This window comes from Eschrichtius robustus, chromosome 11 (genome assembly GCF_028021215.1).
Source record: "Eschrichtius robustus isolate mEscRob2 chromosome 11, mEscRob2.pri, whole genome shotgun sequence".
In the NCBI taxonomy this organism is placed as follows: domain Eukaryota; kingdom Metazoa; phylum Chordata; class Mammalia; order Artiodactyla; family Eschrichtiidae; genus Eschrichtius; species Eschrichtius robustus.
This window is the reverse complement of record NC_090834.1, coordinates 60977359-60995912: the sequence shown is the minus strand read 5'-3', so window position 1 is coordinate 60995912 and position 18554 is coordinate 60977359. Positions and strand designations below refer to the sequence as shown.

Genomic DNA, 18554 nt, shown 5'->3' with positions numbered 1-18554 from the left:
GATTAGAATTATAAACGTGAAAGAGATTAAATCATAAAATGTTCCCGCAAAGAAAGCTCCAGTCCCAGCTGACTTTAATGGCAAGTTCAAAAGTATATTTAAGAAATAAATCATTCAAATCTTAAAAGAACTCTTCCAGGGAAGATAAAAAGAGGGTACACCCATCAACTCTTTTCCTGTGTTTAGCTTAACCTTGATACAACAACCAAAGATATCATAAGAAAGACAAATCATAGTCCGATCTCACTAATGAACACAGGTGCAAAAATCCTAAATAAAATTTATCAAATCAAATCCAGCAATATATAAAAAGGATAATAAATTATGACAAAGGTGAATTTACACCAGAATATAACGTTGGTGTAATATTTGAAAATCAGTCAAGGTTATCCACAACATTGACAGGTTTAAAAAGAAAAATCAAATGACAATCTGAACAGATAAAGTACCTGATAAAGTTAAACATTTATTACATATGATAAAATCTTAGCAAACAAGGAATATATACAAACTCAGGATGCGTGTGCTAAGATCCTGTTAAGATCCTCCAGAGATCGTTTTAACTGGATGGTTGTGTCCCTCTCTAGCTGCTATAGGTACTACTGCTATGAGTTCACACATGCAACCTTCTCTGGAGAATTGCCTTGGGATGATCAAAGGCAGCTTATGCAGAGGACCTGAGGGTTATACACACCTTTCCCCCACAGCCAATAGCTGTCTGCTATTGGTGTTCCCCACCAATAGCAGCCAATAGCTGGTCCCCCACCAACAGCACCAATAGCTGTCTGCTACAGGTGTCCCCCACCTGTCTGCTGCAGGAGTATAACTCTGTTATGCAATTAATACTCCAGAGAGCATAGAATAGAGCTGAGATTAAACTTCACCTGAAACTATCATTGCTTAGTTCTTTCCTTTCCCTAACTTGATTCCCTCACTCCTTTATAGGTTTCTCCTGAGAGCATTCCTTTTATAAATCATTTGCACAGAAATTCCTATCTTTGCTTCTAGGGAACTCAATCTAAAATACATATAAGTAAAAGTGTTTAAACTTTCAACTTTTAGCACATGAGGAATAGAAAGGAACTTCCTGAATCTGATAATGGCTAGCTATGAGGAGGAGGAAGGCGGGGGCGGGGAGAAGAAAATCCTACAGCCCTAGACAAACCTGTAAAGCAAGAAAAAGAGACAGAAAGTACAAGAATTGAAAAAAAAGAAACAAAACACATAATTTGGAGATGAAATGACTGAACACATTAAAAAAATCTAAAAGAGTAAATAATTTTTAGAATTAATGTTAGAATATAGTAGCGTTTTTGGATACAAGGTCAATATACAAAAGTCAATTGCATTTCTCTATACCAGCAAACAGAAAAAGAAATAATTTTAAATGGCGCAAGAAAATATCATGTACCACCTGTTCCCTGTATAGCCAAGTAAACTCCAACCATATCTGACCTTCCCCCAGGTGACAACTATAACCTCTAGACCAGATTTGAAAAAAAAGGAAAACCAAAATCCACAAAGACCTTAAGGTCCTGGAGAGTGAACAAACGCAGATTTGATTCTAAAAGGGAGTTAACACTTGGGAGAAGGAACCAGCATGGGATGTTTCCTGCTTTTATGGCTTTTGAGAGCAGACAGTAGTCAGAGCCCTGCACTGTGGCTGAAACACCAATGGAAATCCCACGGTCCTTGTGGCCTGAAGAACCAGAGCACAAAATTCAGGGCAACCACAGCCACTGGAGTATATGTCCAGAAAGGAGAGAGTTAGAGAGGAAGAACGCCACATTCTGTGCATAAACTCTGTCCAAAACTCTAGCTGACTCCTGTACTACATATGTGTGGGACAGACATCAGCTAAGGATAAAAGAAGAAACTGAGATTTGAGCAGCCTTCCAGGAAACAGAGTCTGCAGTTTGAGTTGAACCAAGTTAATTACATGCTAATATAAACAAAATAAACACTCTCCTGAGGAATAATGGATTCCAGGCTCTCCATAATATAACACTCATAATGTCCACGATGCAATCCATAATTGCTAGACAAATGAAGAACTAGAGAAATGTGACCCATTCTCAAGAGCAAAGATAATTAGTGGTGATCAACTCTAAGATATCCAGATGTTAGAATTAACAGACAAGGATTTAACACAGCTATTACCAGTGACTTAAAGAAAAATGTTCTTGCAATGGAGGAAAAGATGAGACATCTCAGAAAAGAAATAGAAGCTATACAAAAGAACCAGATGGAAATTTTTGAACTGAAAAATACAATATCTGAGATTAAAAATTCACTGAATGGTCTTAATAGCAGAAGAGAGATGAAAGAGAAAAGGGTCCATGAACTAGAAGACAGATCAATAGAAATTATCTATTCTGAAATACAGAGAGAAAAATGTTAAAAATAAATTTAACAGAGCCTCCGAGATCTAAAAGACAATACCAAGAAGTCTAACATATGTATAAAGAAAACTAAGAGAATTCATTGCCAGTGAATCTGTATTACAGTAAATGCTAAAGGAAATTCTTCAAGTTGAAGGGAAGTGATAGCACTTGGAAATTTGAATTTTTAGGAAAGAAAGAGGAGCCCTGGATATGGTAGACAGCTGGATAAATATAAAAAGACTATTTTTTCTTCTTAATGTTTAAAATGCATAGGACTGATTAAAGCAAAAATTAAAACACTTTTATAAAAAGTGATACAAATGATAAAGGATGGAGGTGGTATTGATGATAAAACATGGGCCAACATTGTTGCAAGAATTTACAAGGAGTGGTATAATATTAACTCTAAATAGACTGAGAAAAGTTAATTTTCCAAAATTGAAACTAATGAAACAAAATCCCCAAAGCCCTTTATCTGTTAAAGAGATTGTACTTGTTCTCAAAAAGCTTTCCATGAAGAAAACTCCAGGCCCAGATGGTTTGGGTGGCAAATTCTATCAAACATTTAAAGAAATAAATACCATCATACAAAAACACTTTCAGAAAAGAGAGCAGGGAACACTTCAACTAATTTTACAAGGCCAGCATAATCCTAATATAAAAATCTAACAGATATACAAAAAGATCCTTACCAAAATATATAAAAAGAATAATAAGTTGTATTTATCTGAGGAATGTCAGTTGAATCAACATCCAAAAATCAATGTAATTCATTATACCCCAAACTAAAAAAAAAATTGTTTAATGCTATGGTACACCCAGACAATGGACTATTATTTAGTGATAAAAAGAAATGAGATCTCAAGCCATGAAAAGACATGGAGGAAACTTAAATGCATATTACTAAGTGAAAGAAGCCAATTTGAAAAGGCTACATACTGTATGAGTCCAGCTATATGACATTCTGTAAAAGGCAAAACTACAGAGATAGTAAAAAGATCAGTGGCTTCCAGGGGTTGAGGGTTGAGGAAGGGATGAATATGTGGAAGGAACATAGAGGATTTTTCGGGCAGTGAAATTATTCTGTATGACAATATAATGGTAGATACATGTCATTACACATTTGTCCAAACCCACAGAATGTACATCACCAAGATTAAAACATATGTATGATCAGGTCACCCAAGATGGCTGTTCTCTTGCTCTCTGAATATCCCCTATTCGACCAGTGCCTGCGTCACCTACACCCTACTCACATGACTAACCTTCCCTCCTAATCATAGAGACATACTTGCCCCTAGCCCCAGCTAATCTTCAGATTAGAACATCTCCGCTATGATAGCTTAACAAAGGGGCAGTGAGGGGCATGCTCCTCTGCTGGTTTCCCTGGTAACTGATGAGCCAAACTGACATCAATTCCCTCTATAACTGGTAAATTGCCCCCTCCCTTCCACAATAGCAAAGACTACCGCCATGTCCTGCCTGCCATCTCCCACACATGGTGGGGTGTTGCTCCAGGACCTTGCTTCAGACATGTAAGATCCGCATGTCCATTAAATCACTGATGTCTCTGTTGCTGACTCTGGGCTCTTTCTTCGGTCCTGAGGCTGGGCAAGTATAAGGCTTGCAGGTCTGCGGGGTGCAGCCCAACAACATAATATAAATGATGGACTTCGGGTGATTAATATGTGTCAATGTAGGTTTATCAGTTCTAACAAGTGTACCACACTGGTGGTGGATGCTGATAATGAGGGAGGCTGTGCATGGGTAAGGGCAGGGGGAGTATGAGAAATCTCTGTACTTTCACTTCAATTGTGCTGTGAACCTAAAACTGCTTAAAAAATAAAGTTTTAATTAAAAAAAACCAAAACATGATCTTCTCAGTAGATGCAGAAAAAGCATTTGACACAAATTCAATACCCAATAATTATTTTAAAATTTCTCAGTAAATTCTGAATAGTAATTCCATTCCTAGGTATCTACCCAAGAGAAATGAAACATGTTCACACTATGACCTGTACATGAATTTTAACGGCAGATTTATTCAGAATAGTTGAAACCTAATGTTTCTCAACTGGTGAGTGAAAAAACAAATTGTTGTACATCCATACAATGGAATCCTACTCAGCAATAAAAATGAATAAACTACCAATATGGAAAACAAAATGAATAAATCTCACAAGCATTGTTAAGTGAAGGAAGCTAAACCCAAAAAGTCTATATACTGTATGATTTCTGTAAGGCAAACTACTGGAACAGTGGAGAAATATGACGACTCAACGATAAAAAGACCACCCCCCAAAAAAATGGACAAAGGATTTAAGCAGACATTTTGCTAAAGAAGATGCACAAATGGCTAACGAGCTATAATTACTGATTTATGCTACAACACAGATGAAACTTGAAAACATGCCAAGTTGAAAGAAGAGGGACATAAAAGGCCATATATTGTGTGGTTCCATTTATATAATAGGTGCAGAACAGGCAAATCCATGGAGACAGAAAGCAGATTAGTGGTTGTTAGGAGTTAGGAGAAGAGAGGAGTGACTATTAATTACAGGTATAGAGTTTCTTTTTAAGGTGATTAAAATGTTCTGAAATTAGTGGTGATTGCATAACTTTTTGAATATACTAGAACCCCTTGAATTAGATACTTTAAAGTGGTGAATTTTATAATTTTATGTTATGTGAATTACATCCCAATTAAAAACAACTACTGGACTTAAATTAGATCAGTGGTTGCCAGGGGCTGGAGTGATGGGATCCACTACAAAAGGACATGAGGCAACTTTCTGCAAGATAGAAATGCTCTATGTCTTGATTGTGGTGTTGGTTATGCAACTATTTACACTTGTCAAAACTCTTTAAATTGAACACTTAAAAGGATGAAATTTACTGTCAATTACGTAAATGTAAATTATACTTCAATAAGCCTGATTTTTAAAAAAGTATATAGAAAAGCTCTAAAACTGATGTTGGAGCAGAGGAAAATGGATAAGTACAGATGCATAGTGTTTTACCTTATAAAGTATGAATTAATGACAAACAATATTGGATGGTTTTTTCCTTTCCCTTTATGAAACATATGGAAAATGTAATTTAATGTTAAAAATACAATACTTGGGGGACTTCCCTGGCGGACCAGTGGTTAGGACTCTGTGCTTCCACTGCAGGGGGCACAGGTTTGGTCCCTGGTGGGGGAACTAGGATCCCACATGCCACGCAGCACGCCCTCCCACCCCCACCCCCCACAAAAAAAAGAAAAAAAATACAATACTTGAAAAATGCTTGAATTCTCAGTGGCTTTATAAAACAGAGTTTTTTTAAAAAGGATATGCAAATTACAAAAAATAAATTCATGTCAGTGTGGGTTGTGATATAATGTCAACTCTTTTACTGTTAAGATTTCCTTCATAATTATGTAAAAGTTCCTTGATATTTGGAGGAGAGGACGTTTAAGTAATTTATTTTATGTAAGTATGAATCTAATTTTACAGAAACCACAAATATAACTGATTACTATCTTTGTAAAATGTGACATTTCTATTTAGAGAACATCTTAGGCTGTATTTGACATATTATGTTATTGTTGACTTTTTTTTTTAAAGAACTATAGCTTCTCAAAATCTTACAGTGTACTATTTAGGGATAAGTTAATAGTATCCATATTTTCAAAAGTTATATACTAAGCATATATTATAAGAAATGTAATACTTCAATTTTGATTTGAGTGTTTTCAGGCATTGAAATAGTTTTGACTAAGGATTTTTTTTTTTAAAGGAGCTGTTTAACCTCCAGGGTTATCTTTATTTAATTGAAAAACAGGGACTTCCCTGGCGGTCCAGTGGGTAAGACTCCGAGCTCCCAGTGCAGGGGGCCCGGGTTTGATCCCTTGTTGGGGAACTAGATCCCGCATGCATGCTGCAACTAAGAGTCTGCATGCTGCAACTAAGAGTCCACATGCCGCAACTAAGAAGTCTGCATGCTGCAAACTAAGAGCCTGCATGCTGCAACTAAGACCTGGCGCAGCCAAAATAAATAAATAAAATAAATAAGTAAGTAAATAAATAAATAAATAAATAATTTTTAAAAAGAGAAAAGAAAAACAAAGCAATTTTTTAACGAAACAGGAAATTTAGACAAAACCCTAGTATTCCTAAATATGCCTTAGTTACTCTGGGGAAAGGAGGAAGGGAGGAGAATGGGATCAGAGAAGTAGACACAGAAATTTAAACTGATTTTATAATTTATTTCTTTAAAAAGGAGAGCTGATTCAAAGTTAGCAAAATGCTGTGATTTAACAAAATGGGAACTGTTTACCATTCTCTGTGTTTTTAAAAAAGAAGACAGAAATCAATTTATTAATGTCTCATTATTTCTTCCTTAATTTTCTTGTAAGATTCTATAAGCATCCTAATATAAAACTTTTATATCTATATTTCTAGAAGAGTCTCCAGGCTACCCTCCGCTACTCTAAACCATCTCATCCTGATTACATACTGCAGCCAGATTAATCAACCAAGAGCCCACAATAAAGTCCAATTCTGATTACATCAAATGTAAAGGTTAGGAAGGGTGGGATCAGATCTCAAAGGGCAGAGGAGTTCAAAACCTTTTTGGATTCAAATACTCTCTCCATTTCTCTGAGTTTGTGTGTAGGTTAAAAAAAATGGTAATTACCACCTCATACAATCCTTGGAAGGATTTAAAAAGACTTTTTATATGAAAGCGTCTAGTACCATGTTTGGCATATTGGCATTCAATAAATACTAGTTTTCCTTCACCTATTCTTAATTGCCACAAGAGCCTAACACATGTGCTCTACCTGAGTTTTTAAAAAATCTCTTCATATATGGTCAGTTAATCTATGAAAAAGAAGGCAAGAATATACAATGGGGAAAGGACAGTCTATTCAATCAGTGTGCTGGGAAAACTGGACAGCTACACGTAAAAGAATGAAATTAGAACATTTTCTTACACCATATACAAAAATAAGCTAAAATGGACTAAAGACCTAAATGTAAGACAGGAAACCATAAAACTTCTAGAACAAAACATAAAACACTCTTTGACATAATCGTAGCAATATTTTTTTGGATCTGTCTCTTATGGCAGAGGAAACAAAAGCAAAAATAAACAAATGGGACCTAATTAAACTTAAAAGCTTTTGCACAGCAAAGGAAGCCATCAATAAAATGAAAAAACAACCTACCGAATGAGAGAAAATATTTGCAAATGATATGACCATTAAGGGGTTAATATCCTAAATATATAATCAGCTCATACAACTCAATATAAAAAAAACAAAACCCATTTAAAAAATGGGCAGAAGACCTGAATAGTTATTTTTCCAAAGAAAACATACAGGGACTTCCCTGGTGGTGCTGTGGTTAAGAATCCGCCTGCCAATGCAGGGAACATGGGTTCGAGCCCTGGTCGGTGAAGATCCACATGCCGCAGAGCAACTAAGCCTGTGTGCTGCAACTACTGAACCTGCGCTCTACAGCCCGCAAGCCACAACTACTGAGCCTGCATGCCACAACTACTGAGGCTGCGTGCCACAACTACTGAAGGTAGCACACCTAGAGCCCGTGCTCCTCAACGAGAGAAGCCACCGCAATGAGAAGCCCGTGCACCACAACGAAGAGTAGCCCCCGCTCACCCCAACTAGAGAAAGCCCGCACACAGCAACGAAGACCCAATGCAGACAAAAATAAATAAATTAATTAAAAAAAAAATAGAAAACATACAGATGACCAACAGGCACATGAAGAGATACTCAACATTGCTAATTATTAGAGAAATGCAAACCCAAACTACAATCAGGTATCATCTCACATCGGTCAGAATGGCCATCTTTCAAAAGTCCACAAACAATAAATGCTGGATAGGGTATGGAGAAAAGGGAACCTTCCTACACTGCTAGTGGGAATGTAAATTGGTACAGCCACTTAGGGAAAAGATTAAGGAGGTTCCTCAAAAAAAACCAAAGAACTGCTATATGATCCCGCAATTCCACTCCTCAGTACATGTCTGAAAAAAACGAAAACACTAATTCGAAAAGATACATGCATTCCAATGTTCATAGCAGCATTATTTACAATAGCCAAGCTATGGAAGCAACCCAAGTGTCCATCAACCGATGGATAAAGAAGATGCAATACACACACACAATGATGAAATTTTAAAAATAAATTGATTTATTTATTTATTTTATGGCTGCGTTGGGTCTTTGTTGCTGAGCGCGGGTTTTCTCTAGTTGCAGCAAGCAGGGGCTACTCTTTGTTGCGGTGCGTGGGCTTCTCATTGTGGTGGCTTCTCTTGTTGCAGAGCACGGGCTCTAGGTGCGCGGGCTTCAGTAGTTGTGGCACGTAGGCTCAGTAGTTGCGGCTCGTGGGCTCTAGAGTACAGCCTCAGTAGTTGTGGTGCATGAGCTTAGCTGCTCCGCGGCATGTGGGATCTTCCCAGACCAGGGCTCGAACCCATGTTCCCTGCATTGGCAGGCGGATTCTTAACCACTGTGCCACCAGGAAAGTCCCCAAAATAATGAAATTTTGCCATTTGCAACAACATGGATGGACCTGGAGGGTATTGTGCTTAGTGAAGTAAGTCAGACAGAGAAAGACAAATACTGTATGTAATCACTTATATGTGGAATACAAAAAATAAAACAAACTAATGAATATAACAAAACAGAAACAAACTCACAGATATAGAGAAAAAACTATGGGGAGAGGAAAGGGAGGAGGGGCAAAATAGAGGCAGGGGATTAAGAGGTACAAACTACTATGTGTAAAATAAATAAGCTACAAGGATATATTGTACAGCACATGGAATATAGCTAATGTTTTATAATAACTTTAAATGGAGTATAATCTATAAAAATTTTGAATCACTGTTTCACACCTGAAACTAATATAATACTATAAATCAACTATACCTCAATTTAAAAAAAATCTCTTCATTGTTCTTGCATGTCCCCTGTTCAGTTTCATTTCCGTGATCAGTTTCATTCTATTTTATTATTCTATTTCTCCCACTCTAAATTTTCTGCCCCCATATCCACCATCTATTCCTATCCTACTTAACCTTCAAGGCCCAGCTCAAATTCTACTTCTTACAAAAAGTCTTCCGGACTTTGAACTCCTATTGCTCTTAGAAACCAGTGCCAGACAGTTGACCACTTAATTGTTCTTTGTTCATGTTTGAATTTTTACTTTTAATTATTAATTATAAGTACATCAATACACTTTCCTTGTTTTAAAAAATACTAATAACACAAATAAAGCTATAGAGATCTTTGACTATTATCATTCCCAGACCCCTCTTTTAGGGGAGCCAATATTGTATGTGATGTATCTTTCCAGACCTTTACCTACATCTATATACTTATAGAAATGTAGTTTTGCTTTATCTTTTTATTTTATATATATGGTATCAAATTGTACACGATGCTCTGGAACTTGCTCATTTCATTCAATAAATCTTGGAGGTACTCTCAATACATGTAGATATGTGTATTCTTTTCAAATGTCACAGTGTTCTAGTTTATTTATCCTTTCCCCTATTGGTGGGCATTTAGGTTTTTTTATAGTTTTTACCTACATGAATAATGAAATATTTCAGAGGGAAAATGACATGAGAAAATTCTGAAGCAGAAACCACAAAACAAAGCTACCACTTACACTGAAGAGATCTTCTAACAAGGTTAAGTCTGGTGAGCCGAAAGCTAAGATGACTTAGTATCTGAGAAGCATAGTATTTTTCATTTACATTGTAATTTTCATATTCTTTTGGGCATTCAGTAAGACCATTTTCATAGTTTTGTTGGTAAGGTATAGTGTTCATTAAATTATTTGGTGTAAAAGATCCCATGCAGAATTGGATACACTACCTGTCTGTTTATTCTTTCCACCAGCATTAATCATTTTCTCCGTTAACTCCCAACACCAGAGGGCAGCAGCCTCAGTACTAATTAGCAATAATGTAGAGAGTAAGTGACTTATGAAAAAAATACTCCTTTAGTAAAATCTACACTAAATTACTAACCAACCTTTTATTTGGGGGAAAAGTGTTTCTAAACATATGAAATATGAAATAGGTAAAAACAGCCAAATAAGCAAAACATACTGTCTTTCCACAAAGATAGATAAAAGAAATCAAATTTAGATTATCCAGGGAGGGACCATGAAAATCCGAGCTAGTGGAATATAACATTTACATTCTATGGTTAATTTAATGTATTTTATAAGTACAATTCGGAAGAACCAAATAAAGATAAATTCCTTTTCATTAGCTTCTTCAGGTTCTCTGATTTTTCAAATAGGAGGAAAGGAAGAGATGGGGAAAAAATAATTCCAGATTAGAGATATATCCAAATAGACTTCTAATGGGCTTGTAGAAAACTTAAAGGAACTAAACAAAAAACCTTTATGAAAGAAAAAACAGGGCAAAGAAGACCCCCAAATAAAAAGCAGAAGTAGCCAGTCTACCTATTTTGAAATTTTCAGGTGGGAAAGAAGAAAGTGCTTTCAAATAAGAATCCTTTCCCTTTCAAGTATAAGTACTTTTTAAATTCATGGACTTTAATTTTTAGAACAGTTTTAGGTTTACAGAAAATTGAACAGATAATACAGGGAGTTCCCATAAATCCTCCCACCCAACCCGTTTTCCCTGTTGTTAACATCTCGTATTGGGGCTGGAGAGAGGGGAGGTAAGGGGACTTCTTTAATGGGTATAGAGTTTCAGATTTGCAAAATAAAAAAGTTCTGGAGATCTGTTTCATAAAAATGTGAATATGATTAATGCTATTGAACTGTACACTTAAAAATGGTTAAGATGGTAAATTTTATGTTATGTTTTTTACCACAAAAAAAAATTAAAATTTTCTGTTTTGTCTTCAGATTGATCCTCAACATTGAAAATAGTGTTAAGTACCAGGTTAAGATCATCTAAATATTGTTCACTACAGACCCTAGTAGTGGGCTTGGATAAAATTTCCTTCTCACCAGGCCCACCTTGTGTCTTCTGAAGGTATTGAGATCAAATGGATTTTTTTTTTCCTTAAGCTCCATCAATTAATTGTTCAAAATCATGCCCTGTTTTAGTTTTCTTCAGTTTTGAACCATAACTTGCTTATTCAGGTCTGTTTTCCTTCCTTCCTCCCCTCCCTCCCTCCTCCCCTTCCTCCCTTTCTTCCATCTGTGGATAACTGTTTTTCTTTTTTTGATGTTGCTGTTGCCAGAAATAACATGCCATCTTCAACATTATCATTAATATCTTCCAGCTTTTTATTATTTATGGCATAGACATTGCATTCTTTTTCAAGACACATTTCTTTGAAGCCCAATGTCAAACTAGTACACAGTTGTCATCTGGGATTTCTTTACACTGGACTCCTGGGGTAGTTCCTTCATGTCAGTTTCCCTCATATTTCCTATTTCCTTTTGCTATAGGTTTCTTCAACTTATGCTTTTATATTTTCTATTGCATTTGGCAGGGGGTGGAGGGATACAGTTGTTTTTTTTTTTTTCCTTAACTCCCAAGAGCTCATTCTTCTTTCCTATTCCTTTTTCATAGCATCTTTCCTTGTTTGATGGAATAATTATCTTTTTAAACTTAATTTTAAGATTTTAAGTTCTTATCTTCCCTTATTTACCTCAGTTCCAATGTCTTCTCAAATAAAATGGCCAATTGGGAGCTCTGTGTTTGTGAGCTAAGCTTACTGTTCTGGAGACTTTGTTAGCACTGATTACATTATTTAAGCTTTCAAAAGAATAAATAAAACTAATGGCATAATGAAATTTAGGCAGGGTGGGGACTTCCCTGGCACTCCAGTGGTTAAGACTTCGCCTTCCAGTGCAGGGGGTGCGGGTTTGACCCCTGGTCAGGGAGCTAAGATCCCACATGCCTTGTGGCCAAAAAACCAAAACATAAAACAGAAGCAATATTGTAACAAATTCAATAAAGACTTTAAAAATGGTCCACATCAAAGGAAAAAATCTTAAAAAAAAAAAGTTTAGGTAGGGTGGAGAACAGTGTGAGTGAGCTCTCATTTTTCATAGTATGTATTTGACAGATAATATCCAAAACAAATCAAGGAATAGTGGTACTAGCATATTATTTAGTCTTTTGATGGTAGTCATGAGAATAACTAAAGACAAACAGTTAAAAATGGCTTTTAAGGAGCAAACTGAGGATGAGAAGAGGCAATTAGGAAAGCTGCTTTCCATTATAATCCCTTTGTACTAATTTTTAAAAATCACAAGCATGTATTTCTTTGAAATAAATAAAAGTAAATTTAAAAATAAAATGGTAGAAACTGAAGAGCAAATGTAAGACGTTTGGAAATAAAAAGAAAAAAAATGTGTGTGTATGTGTATGTGTGTGTGTGTGTGTGTGTGTATATCTCCAAACCCTTATTTATATGTACTAAATCTCTTGGACAGAGGGAGAATGTTGTTGCCAAGGAAACCAAAGCAACTGTTGAGCAGCAAACTCAGCTCTTTTAAAAAATATTCCATGGCAATTTATTCTGCAGAATATTGCAGCCTACCACAGCTTTCACAAAAGTCAGTAAAATGGTTTTAATGAGGTCCTTGAAACTTGGTTTATCATGTCACTAACATTTACTAAATATTCAGGTTACAGAGTCTAGTACAGCGATAAGAAAACTAGAGTAAAGGTCAGATATCCTAGGTTTAGTACCAAATGTACCACTTAAAAGCCATATGTCCTTGAGCAAGTCGTTTTCCTTGTCTGAAACTAAATTTCTATACTTATAAAAATGGGGATAATTACTACCTAGCCTGCCTACCACATACGGTTGCTGTGAATATCAAATGATTCAGATCATCAAGGTTTGAAACACTACACAAATAAATTCAAGTAATAAGCACTAATATTTTCCAAAATTAATAAGGTGATAAGCGCTCTTCATTGATTAAATGCCAAATTATGTAAAATTTGGATTGAACTAGGTGGCAGATCCAAGTTCTCGTCCAGGCTCTACCCACCACAACTGATAATTTCCACAACTTCTTTGGGTCTCTGCACAATGAAACTGGACTAGACAACCTTTGTAGAGGTGGTTCATGGGTGTGTTTTCCATTACACGATGATGATTTAAAAGGAAATTCATTCACCACTTTTAAAAAAATTTGGGCTATATTTTGCTTGAAAAACTTTCATTGTTAGATGTTTGAAAATCACTGACTTTAGAATGAAGTCTTTTATTTCTATTTTCAGGCATTTCATAACACTAACCTAACTAACTTATCTTTACCTTTACCTTCTACTCTTTCTCAACATAGACCTACATTCTGAGACCATAGTACTCTACTCATTATTTCTCAAAACACCACAGCCAATTCCTGCCTCCACATTGTTGTCAATATGTATGTAGCTGTTGTTGCTACAGCTGGCTGAGCAGCTCTGCCCTGGGTCCCGTCCCACTTCCCACCCATACATTCACACACCCAAATTTGGCCAGTGCTTAATATCTTTGATAAGACTTTTCAAAAAGTTAAAATTTACAGCATATCAAAAACAGGGGAGAGTTGTCATGTTAAAGAGAACCTGGCTTCTAGGCCAGCAAGACTTGTCTGTAATTTGATAGAATGCATGAAAGCCTTGAAAGAAAGAAGTAGGAAGGAAGTGGGGGCCTTAGTCAGCTCTAAAAGATAGAAGGGGAGAGCACTGTAGAAGAGTCATCTGCGCATTGCCTGGAGGAGGAACACCTTGATCCACAGACTTGTTGGATTCCAGTGGTAGGACAGTCCCATCATAGAGATTGATGCATTTACTTATTACAGGCTAATGCTGTTAAACATTTATGCCATATATCTGACTCCCTGTGATTTGATTTCACAATCACTAAAAATCTTCTGATTCTTTGACTTCCCTTATGGTGCATCTAGAAAATGGCTTGACTGAGACAAATCTATTTATATTACAACTGTACCATAAATTAATAAAACAGCATTCTGAATTCAGACATCAGTTTCTGTAACCTTGAGCAGGGTGAGTCCATCCTGAGACAAGACAGACTAATAAATTAGTCTGAAGGTATAGGAACCAAGGGTCAGATCCTGGACTATACTAAACGGCACAACAGAATGCCACTCCATAGAAACAGGAAGGGGTACCTGGGACCTCCCCAATAAACACCCTGTCTTGTTGCACTAATTTCTTTTTGACACTTACATACACCTTTATTTACTCAAGGCTACTAACGACATACTAATGCGTTTCTATGACCTGGTCTACATGCTTTTCCAACAATTTCTCTCTATGTACCCTAAGCTACAGCAGAAACAAATGTTCTAAGTATACACATTAATGTTTTTATCTCTACTTGGAATATTCCTCCTCTCAATGTTGACAAGTCTAAATTTTAATTAATTCTGAAGGGTCAGCACAGATAACACCTTTTTCATGAAGAGATTTCAAAGAACACCACCCACCAAGGCTAAAACTAGCAATACTGGTGACCTAGGCAAGTAGCAAATTGCCTTTAGATCAACTTATGTCTTAGTACTATGTGCCTCACCAGAGTCATCAAGAATCAGGGCATTTGGTAGGTTCTTTTTTTCACTATAAAAAAAAAAAAAGGTATTAATCAGGTATTAAACTCAGTTTCTCTGTGCTGGAAGACCACATATGCCATCCACGTGTAATGCAATAAATGCTGTTGATCTGATCTATTATTTTACATTTCTGCACTCTACATTTCAGTGTCCTGGGACATCATAGCCTAGCTTACCTACACTATCCATCTACAGTAGATATACCTTTGCTTACTAATTAAAAGTATTTTTCTCATTAAAAGAGGGATCAATTAAGTAAATATTATTTTTATTAAATAATTATTAAACTTATTTGAATCTATTTATCTGTTAAAGGCACTTGTTACTTGCTCCCTGTATTATATTTGTGAGCTTTTGTTTTATTTTCCCTTCTATTTTCTTTGAAGATACAATCCATATCTAGTTCATCTTTGTGTCTCCCACAGATTTTCAGCCAGTGCCTTGTATGTAGAGGGCTCTTTAAATATAAATTAATTTCTCTTCCACTTTCAATGAAGGCTCTCCTCATTCTTTTTAGATGCATCCCATCTTCTTATTGCCTTCCTTGACTACCCAGTCCACAGGTCACTTACTTTTAAACTACTATAAAATCTGACTGCCTATAAACCATTTAATTGCCACCAATACCACCCTTGCGTTATCTTTTTACATGTATATGTATTTCATAGTCTTTTTACAGTTTAGCATACCCCAACAATATCTAGGTATAGCATGGACAATTAATAAATATTAATTCATTCAGGTAATATTTAAAAAAAAAATCAAATCAACAGACCCATTAGGAAAAGTGTAGTCAAAACTGGCACCTAAAGAGAACAAAAGATTTCACCCATGGCAATGGAAAACAAACTATTGTTGAAGGGCCAAAGGCTATGACATACATAATAGTTACTAGTAAATTAAATTGTGTTGGAATTCTACAAGTGTCTTTGAAGTTCATAAATCTTCCTTTCACTTTAGGGAGACACAAGTGCAACCACATCCATTTACTGACAGCAAATGGCTTTAAACAACAGCAATTAACTATATTAAACATATAAGGATAATTTTCATTTGTAATTTAGTTAGATATCCCTGCTGAAGATATTTATACAGTCAGTTTGTAGTATATATCATTTCACAGTATGCTAAGCCTTAGCTCTTTTATTTCTATTAGGCTTCCTCCTCCCTAATGAACTAAAAGCAGAAGAGCAATCTCTGAATCTTCACTTCTTTTGTATCCTTCCACAACAAGGAACTATACTCACAGCAGGCAATTAATAAATACTGGCAAAATGGATTTAAAGTTATTTGCATTTTGCACATCCTTATGATAATTAATGGGATACCACAGATTTTTCACACTTGATTGAAAAAATATATATATGTATATACATATGTATTTTTTATATATATGCTCAAATCCTACAAAAAGGGTGTTAGCTCTCCAGTATCTCAGTCAGAACACTCTAGAGCCTTGCTACTCAAAGTGTGGTCCACAGCCCAGCAGCATTGGTATCACTTGGGAGCTCATTATGAGGCAGAAGCTCAGGCCCCACCCCAGGTGTCCTAAATCACAACCTGCATTTTAAGATCTCCAGGTGATCTGTAAGCACTTCAAAGTTTGAGCCGCACTGGTTTAGACTCCAGAGGAAGGATTAGACTGTCCAAGATACATATGATCAAGTAATACTAAATAACTCATAATTGCTTATTTGTTGGTCTTCCTTATCTGCTGACGGAAGGCTTTTCGAGGGCAGGAACCCTTTCTAGCTTCCTCACCACCAGCATACCCTGGACCTAAAAGGCCCTGAAGCACTACCCAGTGCTCAATGGATATTTTTTGCTGAATGCATGAATGACTGAACAGAGTGAAAATAAAACTTTTTAAGAAAGCTAATAATCCTTTAGGAAATTGAATAACATGATTTCACATATTACCACACTAATTCTTTAATTCAGTATTATTAATTCCATTTAAAATATGTTGCCTTCTCTATTTCAACAAATGCATTTAATTCATTCGACAAAGCAAAAGCCTGGATTATCTTCCTCTGTTGGAGCCAAGGGCCTCTTACTAGTGAAATAACTGCATTTTAATTTTAGCTCTCACATATCCATCCTATATGCCTGCCCAAGATGAAATCATCGCAACAATTTGGAGGGGGTGGGGGTGGAATAGAGGAGGAATGGGTAAAGCAAAAACAATTCTGTATCAGGAGCATCACATGAAATCTGGAAAACATGATTTTTGGAACAGGATACTTCCATAAAATAACTCCCAGCCAGAGAAAGAAAGAGAACCCTTATCTTTCTCAAGAGCAAAAGGTGATATTAGAGAATACAAGGGAGCGATAAAAGACCAGCGACTACCTAGCGACGCAAAGTGGAAACACACCAGACCAGAACTAAAGAGGATAGCGGTTAGATAGCATCCAAGGACAGAGCAAAAAACCACTTTCAGATTTGCAGAGAAGGAAGTCAATAGAGAAGAAAGGGGAAAGGCAACAGCTCTATTAAGGCTATAGCTTACGATGATGATTAATTATTATTTATTATTATTATTTTTTGGAGAAAGAGGGATGACATACACTTGAAGGGGGGGAGGATGGGAGGAAGGGAGGTTGCACTTTCGCGCACTGCAAAAGGAAGGGACTACAGGCGTTCTTTCCCAGCTCAGACGGTCCCAGGGAGGCAGCCCAGGCATAGGTGGGTGGCAACGCCCGGCTCCGCTAGCCGCTGCCGCATGGCCTGAGCCATCTCCCCCACAGTCTGCCGAGCACCGGGTGGGGACGGGAAAGGGCGTACACTGGGTAGGGGGCGGATGCCGGGCTGACCAGGTACCCACCTTATCCCAAGGGAGCCACTGCCTAATGGCCGTGTCTAGCTGAAGGTCCCCGGAGTGATAGGGGGTGGATGCCGGGCTGACCAGATACCTACCTTATCCCAACGGAGCCACTGCCCGATGGCCGTGTCTAGCTGAGGGTCCCCGGTGTGATAGCGGGCGTGGAGTAGGTTGGAGTTCAGGTCCCCCTCTGCGTTTTCAGCCATGGCAGCCAGACTTGGGTGTGCGGGCCTGGGGGGCCGGCGAAGACACGTAGCTGGAGGAGCTTGACGTGCGCTCACCAGGATCCCAACGCCCCCTCCTCACTGAAGGGCATCGGAGACCAACCGCAGGATGTTTGTGCCAGCTCCTGCCGCAGCTTTGGGGAAGTAGGAGAGAGGGGGGACGCGGTCGCCCCGCTCCGAACTAGACCAGCTCCTGGTTTCTCTGGGCGACCAGACTGAGGCGGTCCCACCGCGAGAGAACAACAACAGTCCTAGATGTCTAGGTCGTGGCCCCGCCGCGGCCGCCGCACTCGCCACTCTAGGCCCCGCCCCCAGCGCCGCTGGCCCCGCCCCTTCCCACCCCCGCTGACTTAAGCCTCCGAGACCCGAGGCGCGAGCGGGGAAGCGTGCTTCCGACGCCTCCCAAGCTGCACAAGTTAGGACTCGCGGGGTGGTGAGGAATTGGGGCACAGCCCTTTTTATTTTTTAATTTGCCTTTTCCCACGTGTTTTATCCTTGTTACAACCCCCACACACTCCCACGCGTCTCATTTTCT

At 37.6% G+C, this 18554-nt stretch overlaps 1 protein-coding gene across 1 annotated transcript in view; it reads right to left on the bottom strand.

Annotated features, from left to right (window-relative positions):
• PGM2L1 (phosphoglucomutase 2 like 1) overlaps positions 1 to 18273 on the bottom strand; it is a 69085-nt gene extending 50812 nt beyond the window's left edge. Inside the window, exon 1 of the mRNA XM_068554914.1 lies at positions 17891 to 18273. Within this exon, the coding sequence (XP_068411015.1) occupies positions 17891 to 18001 (111 nt within the window). The 5' untranslated portion in view covers positions 18002 to 18273. The remainder of the gene's footprint in view (positions 1 to 17890) is intronic.
• Positions 18274 to 18554: the final 281 nt, after the last annotated feature.